The sequence below is a fragment of the Natator depressus genome, chromosome 3 (assembly GCF_965152275.1).
Source record: "Natator depressus isolate rNatDep1 chromosome 3, rNatDep2.hap1, whole genome shotgun sequence".
Lineage (NCBI taxonomy): Eukaryota > Metazoa > Chordata > Testudines > Cheloniidae > Natator > Natator depressus.
The window spans coordinates 155,224,272-155,245,949 of record NC_134236.1 but is presented as its reverse complement, the minus strand read 5'-3'; the positions used below and the strand labels follow the sequence as shown (position 1 = coordinate 155,245,949).

Sequence of the window (21,678 nt, the reverse complement as noted above, 5' to 3'; positions counted from 1 at the left end):
TGTCTTTCAAGAGTCACCAGTAGTAGATTAGGCAGCATATATTTAACCTTGGGCTTGATCCTGAAGTTGTTTCAATATGTGTAATATTCACATCTTGCAGTCAGTGAGAATTTTGCATAAGAAAAGAAAGCATGATCGGGTACAAGGCTCTCATGTTCAATTCAGTAAGTAAAAAGTATAGTTTTGCAAAGAAAAAATATGGAAATTTGTCTTTGCTGCAAGTGTATTTTCATTATGTTTAATCCTTTCTTTCTGAACCATTCTTTTGTTAGTAATATACAAGATCAGATGCTTTTTATTTGCTTTTAATATGAAGCAATATGCCTAAAAAAATCCCACAATCATTAATGTCATAATCTATTAATGATCCAAATGATGGCTGTTATACTTTCAGTCTGCAAGAATTGGATCAGTTTTTACATCTGAACGGTTTTTAAGGAAGAGACTATTGTCTAAGACAGCATCTCTGGTAGTTACATTTTCATGTGGATCTTATTGGCATTTATACTTTTATTTTTATACCCACTACTATTCTTAGAATTCAGGAAGCCAGCTGAACTCAATTCAAAATTAATACAGTAACTACTTTAAACATGATCCGTTCCTTCAGTCTCTCTGATACTTAAAACTCCATTTATATTTGACCATCATTTCAAATTGCTATTCTTTGAAGAACGAAAATGCTCTCACCACAATTGATAGAGAATAGATAGCAGACATCCCCATGAATCAAGAGGAGACTGTACCCCAAAGCTTTAGTAGCACTACTAAGAGTTTTCTCAACAATGCAACTCTTCAAACAAGAGCATAACCTTTCAATGAAGAGCTTTAAAGAGACATGTCCTGTATTTGATCAGCTAGTGAGAAACTGGTGAGAATTCAGAGAAGAGCACCAAAAAAAAAATCAGGAGTCTAGAAGGACTGATTTATGACAAAAGATTAAATAACTACAGCTTGTTTAGGGGACAGTGTGTGTTTGTGGGGAGAAGTAGCAGTGAAGGGCCAGGAGAGAAGAGACATAGGACATGTTTACACTGCAGCTGGGGGTGTTCTTTCCAGCTCAGATAGATGTGCAGGCACTAGCTTTCATCAAGCTCGCATGCTAAAAACAGCAGTATAGACACAAGGGCGCAGGTGGTGGCACAGGCTAGTTGTCCAAGTACATACATAGGATCTCGGTTGGGACTGTACTCAAAGTAGCTAGCGTGTAGTGCTGTCATTGCTGCCATGGCCACACTGCTATTTTTAGCGCATAGCTCAATGACCGCTAGCGCATGTACATCTACCTGAGCTGGAAATGTCACCTCCAGCTGCAGCCTATAAATATTTGAAGGGTATAAACACAAAAGAGGAGTAGAATTATTCAGCATACTAAAGAGTATAACCAGGATAATGAGATGAAATTACAAAATAGAAAATGTAAGTCAAGTATCAGGAAATACTTCCTAACTGTGAGATCTATTACAACTGCAGAAGAGACTCTTCAGGGAAGTGGTGAAAACGCCATCATTTAGGTTATTTAAAATTAGATGGAAAAAACCAGCAATAAATTTTAATAGGAAACAATTTTGCTTTGGCAGGAAGATGGCCTAGATTAACTAATAAGCCTTCTCCATATGATCAAGGTAACCCTTTAACCTCAAGCAAACACAAACTCTTAACCAGTTTAACTCTGCTTTACAGTTCACCATTGGAAACTCTTAGAGCTTATCTTCATTAGGAAAAAGGTGTACTTTTAACACGTTAACCAATAGGTGTTAAAATCCTAGTGAAGACAAGCCAGTTGTAGTTTTACCATGTGTTATCTTGTTGAGGTAAACCTTAGTGGGGAGCCTAGGGTTTACCTTGACAAGATAACACATGTCAAAACTACAACTGCCTTGTCTATGCTAGAATTTTAACACCTACTCATTTATATATGTTAAAAATACATCTTTTATCTTAGTTTAGACATGATCGTATAGGAGCTTCCTCCTCCTTTAACTTCACTACTCTAATATAATACACTATTTGGTGTTCTTTTGAAGACTAGCAGGATTAACGGTATTGAAATATTTGAACTGGATTGGAACACAAGATGACTAGCAACTACTGGGTAAACATGAGGGTCTTATGGCAGTTCACTGCACAGCCATGTGAGCAATGAGTTTGATTCCTAGATCCAGCCTTCTATTTAATGACGCTAATCAGGACAATGAGTGTTGTGGGGGCAGCACGTTGGATCCTTGGGAAAAAGGAGTACCACACATTGCTCATTAATTATTTTGACAACTAAAAAAGGAGTTGTGGAAATTAATTCTGCGGGATCTCAAGTCCCATTTCCCATGGCCAGAAGGAAGGTGGGTGTGATACGGTGCCAGAAGCAGAGAGTACGGGGGAAGGGGGAATGGAGATGACCCAAGTGACAGCACAAATAATCAGGGTTCAGGCATGAACATAACAGTTGGGAGCGGACAAAGAAAAAGGTACTGTTAGACATCTTGCAGGCTTGGAGACAGAATTTTCATTAACAAAAACACATAAAGCTATAACTTATATTCAACTGCTCAACCATTTAACTACAATTAACTCTTAGGGTATGTCTATACTGCGAAGAAAGAGCTGAGGTCCGGATTCTTAGAGCCTTGGCCAATTGACTCAGACTCGTGGGACTTGAGCTGTAGGGCTAAACGTAACAATGTAAATGTTCCCAATCTGGCTGGAGCCTGGGATCTGAGACTCTTCCCTCTCATCAAAGATCAGGGCCTGGGCTCCAGCCTGAGCAGGAACTTCTACACTGCTATTTTTAGCCCCTTAGCCCAACCCCTGAGAGTCCAACTCATTTGACCCAGGCTCTGAGATTCAACGCCATGGGCTTTTCTTTGCAGTGTAGACAAACCCTTAGCTTCTAGTTTGATTAGTGACTTGTTTGATAAAACATACCCATAAACTTTAAAAAGAAGTGCAGGTCCATGAAAAATGCAGACTTTAGAGTCAGTCTACTAAGGGTATTTCTTCCCTCTTATTAACTTGGGTGATAGGCAAGTGGAACTGCGTACCTGGGTTAACCTGGTTGTGGCTACACTGCAAAACCATGCCCAAGTTACTGTGCCCTCACTGGTACTCTGTGCACCCATCTGTGTCTCCAGGACTTTCGAGGGCATAGCCATGGTTCTTTGTCCTGCAGTAAGCTGAGCCACTCTACGATTCTTTCCTTCTGCACATACAGGAAGAACTACGGAAAGGCAATGGAGGACCATCAGCACTCAAATGATTAGCCTGCATCCTCATTGCAAAGTGAGCAGGTTACCAGCCTGAGTGAAAGCAGAACTGAGCTCTAAATCATGTCCCCAGATAGATCAACTAGTCTGAGTTTAAAGCACCAAACAGGGGTGAGAAGATTTTGCATGTGGATGAGAGGGGGGTTAGAAGAAACACCTAAGTAACAACCCAAGTTAACTCTGCAGTGAAGACGCACCCAAAAAGAGTGCAAATCAGTTTGAAATTTTCATTGTTTTCTTATTTTTAATCTAATCTATTTCCCTGTGACAAGAGAGATGTCTACCACTCTTTTTTCAGTCATTATCAGAATGAAAAGTCAGTTAGATTCCATGAACGAGGAGGCACTACAACACACAGGTTGTTAAATCACTTTGCAATCATTTAAAAGACACAGCACTATGAAACCTTTGTGAGTATGGCTGCAGGCTACAACACAACAATACCAACATACAATCCTACATTCACTTCTGTAGTTCACACTTTAAGCTGTCATTATGCTTGTAACCCATTTATTTGTCAAATTCTGTCTGTCCTCTCACCTCTTCATGTAATTTATTCACATCTTTTCTTCCTACGTTGAAAGTTTAAATGAATTCTACAGCATTTATCAACATTCAGTGGTCAGTGCATAAACCAACATAATAACTAACAAGAGAGCATTGAATGTAAAATCATCTTTTATTACAAAGCCCCAAGGCCTATTTGCTATGCCTCAAGGGTCTCATTCACAAAAACATGGCTTATACAAGGGCAGGATAAGAACTGCAAATTATTTCTGAATAACTGAACATGCCCTGGCTACTCTAATTCACAGAAATGTTTCAGGAACCGTTAGGATTCATAAACTACAAGAGCGCTGTTCCAACCCTACCTTCAGATACATCTTATAATTATAGGTGGAGCTATGAGTGGTGGCAGGGGAACAGGGGCAGAAGGGTCTCAGCCCAGCTGGCCGCCAGAGCACACGTCCCCCTAGAACCTGGAATGGAACTCAAGATTCTTGAGTCTCATTATTCCTCTCCTGCTAGCAAGACTCTGCAGAAACCACTGGTAAAATGTGTGTCTCATCCTGCTCTAGTGACTGGTCCACATAGACAGTGGCAACCTACTACTGCTATCAGTTACTCTGTTGGCTCAAGTGACAGAAGTCTGTGTGGTGAATCTAAATATTCCAACCCTGCTGATAATCATGTGGGTGTCAGTATGACACCACATGGTGGAACTTATGTTTTTTCAGTTTGCTTTTTAAAAAACAGAGGAAATTTTATCAAAAAAAAACAATGTTAAAAGATTATTGTAAAATTTCAAAGCCAAGCACTCATAAGTTAGGAAACACTAGAAAGTTGGCCTGTGTAACCTTAATTCAGCCCTCTCAAGTGTATATATTATGATACGTTCTTTACTTAGATATCATATACTATTTTTTCCACAGGACCACTGCCTCATTCAATGCACCGAATAGACTGTGCTCTGGAGATAAACCAGGGTTATGTAGTGAAGGAGACTGTTGTCTGCAGGACCCCTGCCTCATTTGTTGCTGGGGTTGGAATGTGTGTAGTGAATGACACTAGGAACTGCAAGAAGGAAAAAAATGGTATCACGGTTAAGGCACCTGAATGCGGCCCTGGAGAAGCAGATTCTACCAGTTATTGCCTCTGGCATAGAGTTCCTGTGTTGATAGGTACAACATATAAACCAGACCTTTCACAGAGGGTCACTTATTGTGCTCCTTATTTTCTGGTAGCCCAACTCAAGACACTGGATTCTGATTTGCAGAACTGCCAAGCCCTCACAGTTGCAACTGAAGTCAGTGGGAGCTGTGCTATATAATGGTAAATACTCTATAAAATAAAGCCCTAGACATCTCAAATAGGTACCAAAATTAGTGGACATTTTTGGCCTGAATCTTTCAATGCCTTGATATAAAACAGGGATAATACAACAACTTCATCTTAGAAAGCTGTTTTGAAGATAAATTAATTCATATTTATGAAGCATTCAGATATTATAGTGATGAGCACTATGGGGAAGCCCTTGAAGAAAGCAATAATTCTGTAATCAAAGCAGGGTTTGAACAGCATGTAGTAAAGTTGCAGTAAAATAAAGTTGCACGGGCAACTTTAATTCTGCTTGACATTGCAACCTTAACACTCTTTTAATGTACATTTTTGTGTGTAATGCTATATTTATCTCCAAGAAAATAGAAGTAGAACAAGGGCCAAACTTTCCCTTTGCTTTAATCCAGTGAAAGTCACAGGTCCCTGAGGATTAGAATTAGAACTACTACATACTTTGCACTCTTGCTGCCATGTGATACTTGGCCCATCTTTTTCCTCACCCTTTAATGAGACACTTCAGGCCACCATCCTGCATATGAGATCGGCCAGAGATGTCAAAGGAGGTTTTGGTGTAGACTGATGGCTGGATGTGGCGCTGTAATCTTAAGAAAAAATGAGTCTTCACATTTCAATTTCTTTTTTGTGAGGAGACAGAGAGTGGCTCTGGCTAAAATTTTCCAAAACACCTAAATGAATTTGGTACCTTAGTCCCATTTTCAAAACTGATTTATGCACTTAGCCTCGTAAGTCTCATTGAAAGTCAACAGAATTTAGAGTCAGGACTTGTCTAGACGAATAGTAAGTGCACAGCACTTTCCTGTTTGCAGAATTGCTGAAGCCAAATCCCACAATCAGTCTCAGAGTCAGTCCCTTATTTGTATTGATTCAGATCAAACTTGTGCCCAGGGCTAGCTGACACTCAGTCCACTTCCCCTTAGGAGCTGGTAAAGTTCCTCTCTTACACCCTGCCTGTTTTTCAAAAGGCAGCAAAGAGTCTCTGACTCAGGAGACCGTGAGTATCTGGCTTGGCTACCCAATGCACTAAAGTACTTGCTCTTTTCTGATTTGCATGGTCTTCAGCAAGTTCCACTTTCATCAGGAACCCTTTCCCCTATAGCTGGGGAGTCAACTATGCACTGAGTTCATTTCTAAGTCTCATTTCATAAATACAACCCAGCGATTAGCCTACTTAGCAAATGTTTCCCAGAGGAAAAGAAGAGAGAGAATGGGTATCAGATTTTTAAAAATATCAAATTGCCATGTATATTTAAATTAGATATTCTAGATTTATTAATATTAATATATTTCTATATTAGATTTTTGAAAAGTCTCCTCCAATATTTCCCCACCAGTTTTGAATAACTATCTCATCTGGATATTTTTGGAAAGTCCTGGTGAACTGATCTGATCTCTCAGTGAAAGATGGATAAGTTATTATTCCTGATGTTCATTTAAGTGGGGAGTGAGGGGAAGCTAATCCTATGAACACCTGAAGTTCTGAAGGCTATGTTACTGTCAACAGTAAAAGGAAGCAACCAAATCTCATTGCAAACCTACCATGTTATTTGGGCTTGGCTGGCACAGGCATTCATTTGAGCTCAATCTTGTGTGCATGTGCAGTGAGTTGCAAACTTCCACTCCCAGCGTAGGAACCAAATCCATGGTCCTACACTAAAATCAATAGGAACAAGAAGGAAATGACTATGATATAGTCTCTCCCCAATTCTCAGATGTCTGTCTACCGCCATATACATACATTTGCATTTATAATCACTAGAGTCTTTGCACAATGCTCAGCTGATTACATGTTATGCACCTATGAAAATAATAAATTGAAATGTTTTTCATATTTACAGACTATATATTATATGCTCTGTCTAGTTTAAGGAAGATGGAGGCAATTTCCATAGTGCACTGGACCACAATACTCTTTAATCCAGCCTTGAGCGTGCCACCTACTAACAGTCCATGTGACCCCTCCTGATGCACACTAGAAGTTCCCTAATGTGCTTTGTGTCTGATGTTAGGAAGGAATCCTGAACCTTTTGCTGTTGCAACACAGTGGCATAGTGTGGAAACTAGGACGGTCAAGCATTTAAAAAAATGAATCGTGATTAATTGGGCAACTAATCACACTGTTAAATAATAATAATAGAATACCATTTATTTAAATATTTTGGATGTTTTCTACATTTTCAAATATATTGATTTAAATTATAACACAGAATACAAAGTGTACAGTGTTCTCTTTATATTTATTTTGATTACAAATGTTTGCACTGTAAAAAAACAAAAGAAATAGTATTTTTCAAATCACCTAATACAAGTACTGCAGTGTAATCTCTTTAACATGTAAGTTGAATATACAAATGTAGACTTATGTACAAAAAAAACTACATTAAAAACAAAACAATGTAAAATTTTAGAGCCTGCAAGTCCATTCAGTCCTACTTCTTGTTCAGCTAATCACTCAAACAAGTTTGGTTACAATTTGCAGGAGAGAATGCTGCCTGCTTCTTGTTTACAATGTCACCTGAAAGTGAGAACAGGCATTCTCATGGCACTGTTGTAGCCGGCATCGCAAGATATTTACGTGCCACATGTGCTAAAGATTCATATGTGTCTTCATACTTCAACCACCATTCCAGGGGACATGCATCCATGCTGATGAGGGGGTCTGCTCGATAACAATCCAAAGCAGTGCATACTGACGCATCTTCATTTTCATTATCTGAGTCAGATGCCACCAGCAGAAGGCTGATTTTATTTTTTGGTGCTTTGGGTTCTGTAGTTTCTGCATCGGAGTGCTGCTCTTTTAAGACTTATGAAAGCATGCTCCACACTTCGTCCCTCTCAGATTTTGGAAGGCACTTCAGATTCTTAAACCTTGGGTCGAGTGCTGTAGCTATCTTTAGAAATCTCACATTGGTACCTTCTTTGCGTTTTGTCAAGTCTTCAGTGAAAGTGTTCTTAAAATGAACAACATGTGCTAGGTCATCATCTGAGACTGCTATAACATGAAATATATGGCAGAATGCGGGTAAAATAGAGCAGGGGACATACAATTTTCCCCCAAGGAGTTCAGTCATAAATTTAATTAATGCATAATTTTTTTAACGAGCGTCATCAGCATGGAAGTATGTCCTCTGGAATGGTGGCCGAAGCATGAAGGGGCATACGAATGTTTAGCGTATCTGACACGTAAATACCTTGCAATGCTGGGTAAAAAAATCCCATGCAAACACCTGTTCTCACTTTCTGGTGACACTGTAGATAAGAAGAGGGCAGCATTATCTCCTGTAAATGTAAACAAACTTCTTTGTCTTAGTGATTGGCTGAATGAGAAGTAGGACTGAGTGGACTTGTAGGCTCTGAAGTTTTACACTGTTTTGTTTTTGAGTGTAATTATGTAATTAAAAAAATGTACATTTGTAAGTTGCACTTTCATGACAAAGTGATTGCACTACAGTACTTGTATGAGGTGAATTGAAAAATACAATTTTTTTTGTTTATCATTTTTACAGTGCAAATATTTGTAATAAAAATAATATACACTTTGATTTCAATTATAATGCAGAATATAATATATAGGAAAATGTAGAAAAACCTTCAAATATTTAATACATTTCAATTGGTATTCTATTGTTTAACAGTGAGATTAAAACTGCGATTAATAGCGATTAATTTTTTTGAGTTAATTGTGTGAGTTAACTGCGATTAATCGACAGCCCTAGTGGAAACATATGAGAAACGCTTTTTAGAGAATATATGTATAGCATTTTTTTAATGCAAACAACATAGAAAATAGAACTCTGAGTTGATCCTGGAAAGTGTCACAAAGAAGCCAACATTCCACAACTTTTAAGTATAAATGTAGAGACAAGCTCGTAAAATTCTAAACACCTAATCCCTCCTTTGTCCATGCTGTGATGAGGATCAACAAGAAAGCTGACAACTGCAACTTCCGGTCTAGGAATCCTGCCTGCAAGGATACAATTCCACAGTATAGGTATAGGGAACAGCCAAAGGAGCAGATCAAGTCACCAGCTAATGCACGCTAGTCAATAAGCATGCATGCTTGGACATACAGAGAGTAGGATATGCTTTTAAGCCAGCAAATTGTGTCCTTTTGCCTGCGGTACGCAGTTCCCAATTTAGAGCACACGGGAATATCCCATGAAGAGATCCTGTCCTGCTGCTTGCATGGAATGGGAAGATGGTACCCTTAGACTCTTTCCCCTTAGCACTCACTTGCAGCATAGAGAACGTCTAAACTCTAACATGGCTGAGCAATAGATCAGCTACTTCTCTAGGAATATTATATTCCAATCAAGCTCTACATTTGTTGAGAAATGGATTAACCACTATTCATATTCTCCTCCAAAAAGTTCTGCAAGACCTAAGTAGGATGATTCACCTCTGAAGCAGTTTTGTAAACAGAGAGAATGAGGGGGAGTAGCAACACTTAACCAACGAGGAAGTCTAGAGTATGTGGACACAATGAACTTAAATGACCTCAGAACCCTCTGGAGGTGACTGGGCTCATTCAATTAACAATGCACTTTCTAAAAACTGCCAAAGTAATGATGAATGTGGTACTGTATGTAAAACACATATCGTTCTTGCAATGCGTCAGTGGTGGGCTCCACAGTCCAGGAAAGATGTGGAAAAATTGGAGAAATTCCAGAGGATTAAAGGTCTAGAAAACATGACCTATGAGGAAAGATTGAAAAAATTGGGTTTGTTTAGTCTGGAGAAGAGAACTCTGAGGGGGGACATGATAACAGTCAAGTACGTAAAAGACTGTTATAAAGAGGAGGGTGATAAATTGTTCTCCTTATCCACTGACCACAGGACAAGAAGTAATGGGCTTAAATTGCAGCAAGAGAGATTTAGGTTAGATACTAGGAAAAAACTTCCTAACTGTAAGGGTAGTTAAGAACTGGAACAAATTACCTAGGGAGGTGGTGGAATCTCCACACTTGGAGGTTTTGAAGAACAGGTTAAACAAACACCTATCAGGGATAGTCTAGATAATACTTAGTTCTGCCTCAGTGCAGGGGACTGGACTAGATGCCCTATCAAGGTCCCTTCTAGTCTTACATTTCTAAGGTTTTTCAAGTGAATAATAAGCATTCCCAATGTTAGAACACACTCCAAAATATCACACAATAACCCAGCATAGCTCTATCTAATAGATATTTATTCTTAGTACTAGCACCAAAACATCCTTTCCTCCACTATCTCCATAAGCTCCTCATTCATTTCAGGGCCTAGTGGAAAACTACTCTCCTCATTCTAACTCCCTCTCTGGGCTTGTTCAACTCTACTTTATGGATCCTGTCTGTCTCTGCTCCACTTATCTAATCATTAATCTTCTCTCAATCTCTATAACATACTACTGTAAATGTAAGAGCCTTCTTTTCTGTAAATTCTTACATCTGAAATAGCATCCTTCTATTACTCTACTTTATGTGCACTCCACTCTCTTGTTGATTTCACATGAGATTTGAAAGCAACTGCCTTTAATGTTTAAGCGCAATCTTGCCACACAGTAAATTTATTGAAGCATCACAGAACTATTTATGGAATAGCATTATATACCATATTTCACAGTCCTTCTGTAAATTTACAATAGGAAAACTACATTTTTGGGACCTTCACTATACCTCTTAATTTCTCTGTCCCCTTCTGCTACTATTTAATTCTAATTACACAAATGGACCTCTACTTGAGAAAAGCCAATTGGGGGAAATTAAGCTCTATGAGTTCACATACAGAGAGTTTCTTTAGAATTTTCTCAGCATTTGTAGGTTTGCTCCCTTCTTCTACCTCACGGAACTGGCCAGCATTTTGGCCCCCCAACCCCATGGATCACTAGAAAGCTCCAGAAACCATATCCATCTGTCAAAGGCCTTATGTTCTGTCCCCAACCCACAGCAGAAGTTTCAGATCTGGGTCCCTTCCATTTCTGGAAGTGGAGGGGACTTCTCAAACCAGTAATATATAAAACTCTGTAAAGTTCTTTGAATTCTCTCCTGTATAGAAAGTGTCATACGTAATGAAGTTATATTTATCATATACACTTTGATATATGTTCAAAAACACAGAAGATGAAATATATCCTCTTACCAAAATAAAGATAATATTTATACTAAAACAGTATTTTATTGCTTTAATAAACTGCTTATAAATATTCCTAAATACATATTCACATGATCTTAAATAGATGCCTAATTGAAACAACTGAATGATACAAGCATGCATGTATCCACAGGGGTGCCCAGGTAAACGTATTGCTGTTCTGGAATAGAGAAGTAATTAGTAGACCTAAATTAACTCTACTTCATACTCATTTTTCAGGTTCTTCATTTTGCTTTACTATATGTATTTTTGCAATAAGGCTAGGTCCAGGGGACCTGCTGTATTGTGCCAGACACCATCCCTGCTTGGGTTGTATAACCCAGGGTGCATAACGAAGAGTTAGTCGACTGTAAATTGAGGATGAAGGTTTAATGAAGCACAGACTTGACTCAAGAAAAGTACAGTGCAAATATTTTCTTGAGTTAATCACATGAAAATCTCTTATAAATAGTGCCTGCATTTTCAATGCCTCAAGCCCTTATTTAAATACTCTACTCTACAGAGAACGCCCATTTTTTTCATGTAGTACACGTGCACACAGCATACCTCTTGTTGGCCCCTAAACCACAAAGAACAGGGTGATGAAAAACAGCTACAGCAAACTGCTGCTAATTAGGCAAAAACCACCATCCATTCCATCCTGATAGCTGCACAGATTTAAAGGTTATATTTGAATTCATTCTCGCATTGCTTTTCTGATGTTGGTGATAATACCACGTTATCATTATATCACAATTGGCTGCAGTTTTAGGTGAGTAGGAAGAAGGGATGTAGGGTCAGAATAAGCACAATAATAAAATGGATTTAGTGAACCTTAGGCTCCTGCATAGTCTTTAAAATGGAATCTAATCAATCAGTATGTCAGTTTTGTTAGTCAATTAATCCAGGTGGATTCTCCCCTCCCTCCCTATCCTGATAGGTAAAACTTTGTGTGTGTGTGTGTGGGGGGGGGGTGTATGGGATTTTTTTTTCATTTGGAAGAAAACTCTTTTTCATTGTTACACATTTGCAAGGACAATTGAATCATGCATACAAAGTAACTCTATTGACACTTTTCCAGCCCACCAACCAAACATTTTGAAAGATCTGATTTTCAGCTTCTTAACTAAATTTCTGAAATTCAAAATAAAATTATTACTGAGAACATCTCACTAGTCCAAACTTTCTCACAAAATGAGCACTGTCAATACAGTCACTTATTTTACCTTGAGAAGGTATGTGGGAATATTGCTGAAATCCACTGGTAACTTCAAAAGGAAGTGAGCTGAGAATTCACCAGTCTGAGGAGAAAGCACAAAAATAATGAGACCTAGAGCAAAAGTGATCTCACTCTCTATTATCTACAGCAGACAGGGTCACAAGCTGAACCTATTCAGACTGAAATATTTAGCAAGGCAATATCTTCTAGCAACAGGGGGAGGAAGAGTCAAGCAACAGCTTTCAATGGTAATTGTTGAAAATGAAAAAAAACATTTATTTACAGCTTTCACAATAAGCAATATGGCAAAGTACTGCAAGACTCTACGGGCATTGCTCCCACTGAGTCAATGGTAAAAAGGTCCTTAGAGAGCATAATGGCTGGCACCATATAAGAACCTAGATTAGATTAAACCAGGCCCTATGGCTTCTCTTTACTCATCACTGTTGAAGTCATTGCTTCTGCAGCCACAAGTTAACTTGTATCCTAGTATTTTAACAAATGGATTACATCTAGTAGCAAAAATTATTCCCACGAATGTAAATACCTCATGAAAACTCAAACTATAATAATAAGGAGGGAATGTAAAGGTCATCAATGACGTGTTTCACAAACTACATCCTGACTGCTAAATAGGTATGTCTTTAAAGGACTCTACTTTAAAAATCACAGGCAAAAGAATTACTATTCTGTATTGCATCCAGAATAAAATGTAATACACAATCTCTCTATTGTGGTTTCACTTAAACATCCCAATCAGGACGAGGGCCCTACTGTATTTAATACTGTACATACACAGAGGTAAACAGTCAGTACCCTGAAGAGTTTACAATCTAATTTTAGGGCTAGATTTTCTGAAGAGTTTAGAACCCAACAGTTCTCACTTAGGCACCTAAATATATTGCTCAGATTTTTCAAAAGTGCCCAGCACTGAGTAGCTCCCACTGAGAATAATGAGAAAAGTTTGCCCCTTCGTTTAGGTGTCATAGTGGAAACTGAGCATGTTTTTTTGAAAATCAGGCCCCAATTTTGCAAATCTGGCTATTTGTGTGTTCCACTACAGCATTTAGATGCATCGGAAATTAGCATGCCTTGCACACATCTCTAATTTTTTTAAAAAGAAATTCATTATATGTATTTTGATGGTACACTTACTTAATATAGTGATTGCCTGAATGTTACTGGGAAGAACTGGCTTAATTACCACTAATAACTAAAGAGACTGCAGCACTGCCAATCTCATCAACACTTTCGTCTACAGTGAAAATAAAGCCCAAAAAATACAGTGAAAGTACTAGGATATCAGATAAAAAGAATAATTTTTCCTCGCAACAGAATAATCACATATACACAGAAATGTCCTTTTTTACAACTGAAGAGACTTGTTGAGAGAAAAAAGGGATGTAACAAGGTTACTCTTTCAAGAGGTATCTACTGATTACATCTCTATTTCCAGGGATTTAAAATATGGCTTAAAAATCCTTTGGGCATTTACCTGTCAAACTGTACAAGCTCTTTCTTTGACAAAACTATATTAGAACATTTATAAGTTAGATTAGTGGAGGAAAATAGAAAAGCATGGATAGAGTTTTCCTCTTCCCCCATCATTCAGGTATGTGCTTGCTTGTTAAATAACATTTTTCATGCCATTAATTTCCAAAGTGGGATCGTGTCTCTGAATGGGGGGGGAGGGGAAAGACTAGTAGATATTTTATTTAATAAAGAGAGCTACAGAACCTGTATGGCAATGTAAATTACTTCTTTTAAATAGACATTTATGCAAACTTTTGGTGTTATTGTAGTCTAGAAACCAAATTTTAGCTTTCCACCATTTTAGACAACAAATTAGTTTGGCCACAATTCATCCATATTGAAAATTTCACTCTGTCAACTAATAATAACTAGAAATGAGTGAAGGAAATTTTGTTCAAATTAGAATCCACACTGGACTATGATATGGGTTCCAGAACAAACTAGAAGTACCAGATCTATAGTTTGAGTTTGGAGGATGCCATAAATCTCATGAGCTGTTTGATAACAAACTGCAAAATGGGGATCTCTCACGGAGAAGGGATTCCTATATCCTCTCATTAGGGTAGTCCACCTCTGCACACATCTGGGTAGCAGCCCTTTTCTGTCAACAGAAAGTGACCGCCCTTGACTCTCAGGAATGAAATGATCCTCCTACCTGTAAAGGGCTCAAGTTTGCTCCCATTGGCTTCAGTGGCGCAGGATTTGTTCAAAGGTAAACAAATGTACTGAGAACTTTAAGACTGATTTCTGTAAGTAAAGCCTTTGCTTATGAGAGTAACTGGAATGTGCCAAATAAGTTGTACATAATCAGGAAGGGAAAGAGATTCATTCTCAACATCTTCCGGTTTGTTCTACTCTTAGCAAACTTGGAGAGATCTTAAGGTGTGAGAACTTGAGCTGAAAATAGTGTAGATGGTTCAGAAGTAGCATTTAAATCAGTGTGGAGGAAAACCCTCTTACCAGTTCTTTCTATAATTTCTCTTCAGGATTATGTAAATTGTTAAGACCTAGAGGGCTGCTTTGCAACTGTTGTCTACTGAGAAGTTGCCAAACTCTCCCTAACACATTGCTGTTTTTATGTATCAAGTGTACGCAAAGGAAATGGGAAGGATTTCCTTTCTGTTTCATACGCTTCCTTAAAACGAGGCCTTACCCACCTGGCTATGAGAAGACTAAGCTCATTCTTCTAGAAGGAAATAAACGTTGGTCTGATTTCCTAAAGATTTTAACCCCGCTGAGACAAAAATTAAGGATATTTCATGCATTATGTCAAGAAAGTGATGAAGTTTGTCTTTTTTTGTATAACCCATGAAAAAAACACCCCTTTAATTAATCTAACATTAAGGACAAAAAAATCAGGATATACTGAGGAAAGGCCAGGTGAATGCTTGTTCAGTTTTAACTTGGTCTTATTTTTTGCATATGCATTACAGATCTGGTATCTAATTACTCAATCATATACTGTTTTTCAAATACAATACTTTTTCCTATAACCCACAGGAGAAAATTTAAGGTTGAGTGACTGTTAGGTGATAATTCAGCATTTTTTGACATTTTTGTGCCACTTTCATGTTGCACTACTAGAGTTCTTTGCATATGATTTCCAGGGGGTTTGAAAAATTTTAAGTGGACAGAAATAGAAAAAAAGAAAGGAAGAAGAAAAAAGAAAGATGTAAAACTACTGAATGCAAGTACCATACATATGGTGTGTAAATGAGAATGTGCTTGCATATGTAGGGGCTAGGTATATATTATGTACTCAAAGAAAGGGTGTGTGCTGTTTGTCTTTGCAGGTAGGTGCAGATAAGATTGCTTGTAGTTGTGTACACAGCTTTAACACAATGTAGGGAGGGGTATCCATACACGCAATCTGTGACTCTCTCAGAGTGTGAGGTGAACTGAGGCTCTCTATGTAGAGCATATTAAAGTATGCACTTGGTAACATTTCTATAGAAATAATTCCACAGGGCATTTTTATAATTCAAGTTCAGTTTCCCTCCAAACTTAGCATAGCAGGCACTTCTTACTGAGAAATACTTTTCACATCCCAAGTCTTCTGGTGACCATCTTTGACACACTCAAAGCACTCCTTAAAACTAATTTATTCCAAAAGGCCTTTCCACAATAAATGTCTAAGGGCCTGACAAGTTAAGCCCACCTGCTTGTGCTGGGATTTGTGCACAGTTAACAACACTAAGAGAGTTTTTCAAGATTCATCTATGTTCTATGCTTTTCTTATCTGTATGACCACAATATGTTTGAAATGTACAAGGTTTCTACCTACACTATAAGGTCTTCATTTTCCTACATCTTCTCTTTAGCAGCAAATACATTTTAAAATTCAGATATTTTTATCTGAGTTACAATAAATGTGTCCATAATTTATTTAATGTTTAACAAATTGAATGTTTCCACCCTCACGTAACTCTTAAAATGCTCAAGGAATTTGCTTCAAAATTTATTTAAACACGTTTTTTGTAACTGAGACAGAAAAAGAAGTTAGAACATAAGAACGGCCATACTGGGTCAGACCAAAGGTCCATCTAGCCCAGTATCCTGTCTACTGACAGTGGCCAATGCCAGGTGCCCCAGAGGGAATGAACAAAACAGGTAATCATCAAGCGATCCATCCCCAGTCGCCCATTCCCAGCTTCTGGCAAACAGGCTAGGGACACCATCCCTGTCCATACGACTAAGAACCGTTGATGGACATATCCTCCATGAACTTATCTAGTTCTTTTTTGAATCCTGTTATAGTCTTGGCCTTCACAACATCCTATGACAAAGAGTTCCACAGGTTGAATATTCGTTGTGTGAAAAAATACTTCCTTTTTTTGTTTTACTGCCTATTAATTTCATTTGGTGACCCCTAGTTCTTGTGTTATGAGAAGGAGTAAATAACACTTCCTTATTTACTTTCTCCACACCAGTCATGATTTTATAGACCTCTATCATAACTCCCCTTAGTTGTCTCTTTTCCAAGTTGAAAAGTCCCAGTCTTATTAATCTCTCCTCGTACGGCAGCCGTTCCATACCCCTAATCATTTTTGTTGCCCTTTTCTGAACCTTTTCCAATTCCAATATATCTTTTTTGGGGCGACCACATCTGCATGCAGTATTCAAGATGTGGGCATACCATGGATTTATATAGAGGCAATATGGTATTTTCTGTCTTATTATCTAACCCTTTCTTAATGATTCCCAACATTCTGTTCACTTTTTTGACTGCTGCTGCACACTGAGTGGATGTTTTCAAAAACTATCCACAAGGACTCCAAGATCTCTTTCTTGAGAAGTAACAGCCAATTTAGACCCCATCATTTTATATGTATAGTTGGGATTAGGTTTTCCAATGTGCATTACCATGCATTTATCAACTCTGAATTTCATCTGCCAGTTTGTTGTCCAGTCACCCAGTTTTGAGAGATCCTTTTGTAGCACTTCGAAGTCTGCCTGGGACTTAACTATCTTGAGCAATTTTGTATCATCTGCAAATTTTGCCACCTCACTGTTTACCCCCTTTTCCAGATCATTTATGAATATATTGAATAGGACAGGGCCCAACACAGACCCCTGGGGGACACCACTATTTACCTCTCTCCATTCTGAAAACTGACTTTATTTCTACCCTTTGTTTCCTATCTTTTAACCAGTTACCAATCCATGAGAGGACCTTCCCTCTTATCCCATGACAGCTTACTTTGCTTAAGAGCCTTTGGTGGGGAACCTTGTCAAAGACTTTCTGAAAATCTAAGTACACTATATCCACTGGATCCCCTTGTCCACATGCTTGTTGACCCTCTCAAAGAATTCTAGTAGATTGGTGAGGCATGATTTCCCTTTACAAAAATCATGTTGACTCTTCCCCAACAAATTATGTTAATCTATGTGTCTGACAATTTTGCAATTACTAATCAACTAATTTGCCCGTTACTGAAGTAAGGCTTAACGGCCTGTAATTGCCGGGATCACCTCTGGAGCCCTTTTTAAAAATTGGCGTCACATTAGCTATCCTCCACCAGTCATTTGGTACAGAAGCTGATTTAAATGATATGTTACAGACTACAGTTACTAGTTCTGCAATTTCACATTTAAATTCCTTCAGTGAATACCAGCTGGTCCTGGTGACTTATTACTGTTTAGTTTATCCATTTGTTCCAAAACCTCCTCTAATGACACCTCAATCTGGGACAGTTCCTCAGATTTGTCACCTAAAAAGAATGACTCAGGTTTGGGAATCTCCCTCACATCCTCAGCTGTGAAGACCGATGCAAAGAATTTAGTTTCTCCGCAATGGCCTTATTGTCCTTGAGTGCTCCTTTAGCATCTCGATTGTCCAGTGGCCCCACTGGTTATTTAGCAGGCTTCCTGCTTCTGATGTACTTAAAAAAAATTTGCTGTTACTTTTTGAGTCTTTGGCTAGCTGTTCTTCAAATTCCTTTTTGGCCTTCCTAATTATATTTTTACATTTCATTTCCCAGAGTTTATGTTCCTTTTTATTTTCCTCAATAGGATTTAACTTCCACTTTTTAAAGGGTGCCTTTTTGCCTCTCACTGCTTCTTTTACTTTGTTGTTTAACCACGGTGGCACTTTTTGGTTCTCTTACTATGTTTTTTAATTTGGGGTATACATTTAAATTATTTAAATCTATTATGATGTCTTTTAAAAGTTTCCATGCAGCTTGCAGGGATTCACTTTTGTACCTTTTAATTTCTGTTTAACTAACCTTCTCATTTTTGTGTAGTTCCCCTTTTTGAAATTAAATGCTGCAGTGTTGGGCTGCTGTGGTGTTTTCCCCACCCAGAGATGTTAAATTTAATTATATTATGGTCACTATTACCAAGCGGTCCAGCTATATTCACCTCTTCGACCAGATCCTGTGCTCCACTTAGGACTAAATCAAGAATTGCCTATCCCCTTGTGGGATCCAGGACTAGCTGCTCCAAGAAGCAGTCATTTAAGGTGTCAAGAAACTTTTCCTCTGAATCCCGTCCTGTCCAGGCTGTCTACACATGTACCCAGTCAGTATGAGGATAGTTGAAATCCCCCATTATTATTATTGAATTTTTTATTTTAATAGCCTCTCTAATCTCCCTGAGCATTTCACTATCACCATCCCAGGTGGTCTGTAATATATCCCTACTGCTATATTCTTATTACTAGAGCACGGAATTACTATCCATAGAGATTCTATGGTACAGTTTGGTTCATTTAAGATTTTTACTTCGTTTGATTCTATGCTTTCTTTCACATATAGTGCCACACCCCCACCAGCACGACCTGTTCTGTCCTTCCGATATATTTTGTATCCTGGTATTACTGTGTCCCACTGATTAACCTTATTCCACCAAGTATCCGTGATGCCTATTATATCAATCTCCTCATTCAATATGAGGCACTCTAGTTCACCCATCTTATTATTTAGACTTCTAGCATTGGTATATAAGTACTCTAAAAACTTGTCATTTTGTAGCTGTCTGCCATTACATGATGTAATGGAATGGGACTTTTTTTCATTTTACTGTTCCTGATCAGATCCTACCTGTATTTTATCATCTTCCGTCCTCTCCTCCTTACTAGGACATAGAGAATCTCCATTAATAGATCCTCCCCTAAGGGTGTTTCAACTCTAAAGACAAATCCTTCAAAAACCATTAGCCACTGAAATCATTCAATGGGTGTTGGATTGAGCCCAAAAGTTGGACTAGAAAAAAAGGGGTTCATAATAGGAAGTGTTTTACAATCTTAACTACATCTTTTGGTACTACTAAAACCTATTATAAAGTTTAAATGCAAGTCTACAAACTAAAAATATGAAGAAGGCCTTTCACAATTCAACACAAAATATTTAGGCTGTGTGTGTAGGTACAGGGAGCTAATTTTCTAGAGCATGCTTTCCAAACAACAACTGTGAAAGGATTTCCCTACATTTCAATTCACCATTTTTTTTCCTGAATGAGGGGTCTTACCAGATACAGTATTGTGACTTACAAAAGCAGAGTGGACCTATGAGACCAAGTAAATGTTAAGAGGGTGGTCAGACAACATGTAAGAAAAGGGGTTAAGGGGTTGACAGTGCCCTATAACTATATTATAATCAAATACCCCTGTGCTATCTACAGCCCTCAGATAGTGCAGTTCAGATAATGAAACTAAAATCCAGGCCCTGGAGGTGTGGAATTTGAAAACTTCAATGACATCCAGGTTATGTCCACACTAGAAGGCTTTGCTGGTACAGTTATACTGGCAAAGTGCTCCTAGTGGGGCCAGAGCTATACTGACAAAATTGCACTGTTGCCAGTGTAACTGTGTCCATGGTAGTAGCTTTTGGCAGCCCAGCTATGTCAGTAAAATCACATTCCATCATACCCTAACTGAAATAACTATGTCAGCAAAAGCCTTGTAGTGCAGACATAGCACGTGATTCTCACAACAAATTTACCAGTTCATCTGTAAACCAGATGCACTGCCATCAGCTCTGAAGACAGTTGCTCACCTGGAAATCAGATTCAAGTGAGGCAATGGAATAGAAGCAGTGAACAAAAGAGGGAGTGGAGAGTGCGGAGGTGAGCTGGGGACAAACAGGGTTTTTTCACCACTGTAAACACACAGTACGTGTGCAAACATCACACAAATAGCTCTATTTTACAAGGTAATGGCTAGAATTACTATAGTGAAAGAAACTCTAAAAGCATTAGTTTATTGTGCTTTTATCAGAAGTGTTCTGAATAGCTTACCCAGTTGTTCTTTTTGCCAGCATAAACTTCCATGTTCTCTCCATACTGGGGTTCTTCAAGTAAAGTCTGGTATTCAAACATGAGGCGAGAGCTCTCCCGTAATCGGCTGCATTGGAATTGGTGATATTGCTGGATGAGCTCTTTCACAACAAGCAGGAGGCATTCAGGATTTGAGGGATTCCAGGAGGCTAAATTCTGTTGAATAAGGGAGAAAAAAAAAGCACAGACTAGTTTACAGCAGTAGAAAGAGATGAGCATTCTTGCCTACATACGAGTACTAACTAGTACTTATAAAGTCCTCATTAACATGGTGTCTTGTTACATCTGAGGACCTGAGACCTTTCCATTCACAAAACAAAAATTGATCTGAACAGTTTATGAGAATTGGTTCAGATAAATGTAGTCCTGTATTTAATCTGAATCAAAAAGTACTAAGTCAAGTTAGCGCCAGTGAATATGCCAAACTGATAAGAGCCTTGAAAATCATATTCCTCTGCTTATCCACAGAACAGGTACAGCATGGGCTGGAGCAGAACAAGCTTCTACCCAACTGCCTCAATCTCATGCCTATCGGCTTGATGTCACTGCAGAGTTAATTAGAATTATAAACTGAGTGTTGCCCTTAACTTAAGTGTCATCCACATACAAAATCCCTTAACTTCACTGTGTTGGTGTTTTTAAATGTGAGTTCGCTGGCCTGTCAGGGGGCATAGGCTAGAGCTCAAGTTAACACAAAACGTCAGCTGCTGACATGACCACTCTGTGATAACTAATCCAATCACTCTGTGCAGCTCAAGTATTATTTCAGAGCGTGGCTGTTCTCACTCAAGTTAGGCTAAGGCTATGTCCTCACAGCAAAAAAATGTGTGTGGGGGGGAGGGGTTCCCCAGCAGGATAATAATGTACATTAAGTATCCCGCTGAAAAATCCTAGTGTAGTTTTTACCACAAAGTAGCTAGGAGAGGT

The 21,678-nt window shown here is 38.4% G+C and overlaps 1 protein-coding gene across 3 annotated transcripts in view; it reads right to left on the bottom strand.

Moving 5' to 3' along the window:
• BABAM2 (BRISC and BRCA1 A complex member 2) overlaps positions 1 to 21,678 on the bottom strand; it is a 306,901-nt gene that overhangs the window by 179,455 nt on the left and 105,768 nt on the right. For all 3 annotated transcript variants that reach the window (XM_074949130.1, XM_074949129.1, XM_074949131.1), the window contains exons 5-6: positions 20,713 to 20,907; positions 12,449 to 12,523 (exon numbers count right to left, since the gene is read on the bottom strand). In XM_074949130.1, coding sequence (XP_074805231.1) covers positions 12,449 to 12,523; positions 20,713 to 20,907 — 270 coding nt within the window. The remainder of the gene's footprint in view (positions 1 to 12,448; positions 12,524 to 20,712; positions 20,908 to 21,678) is intronic.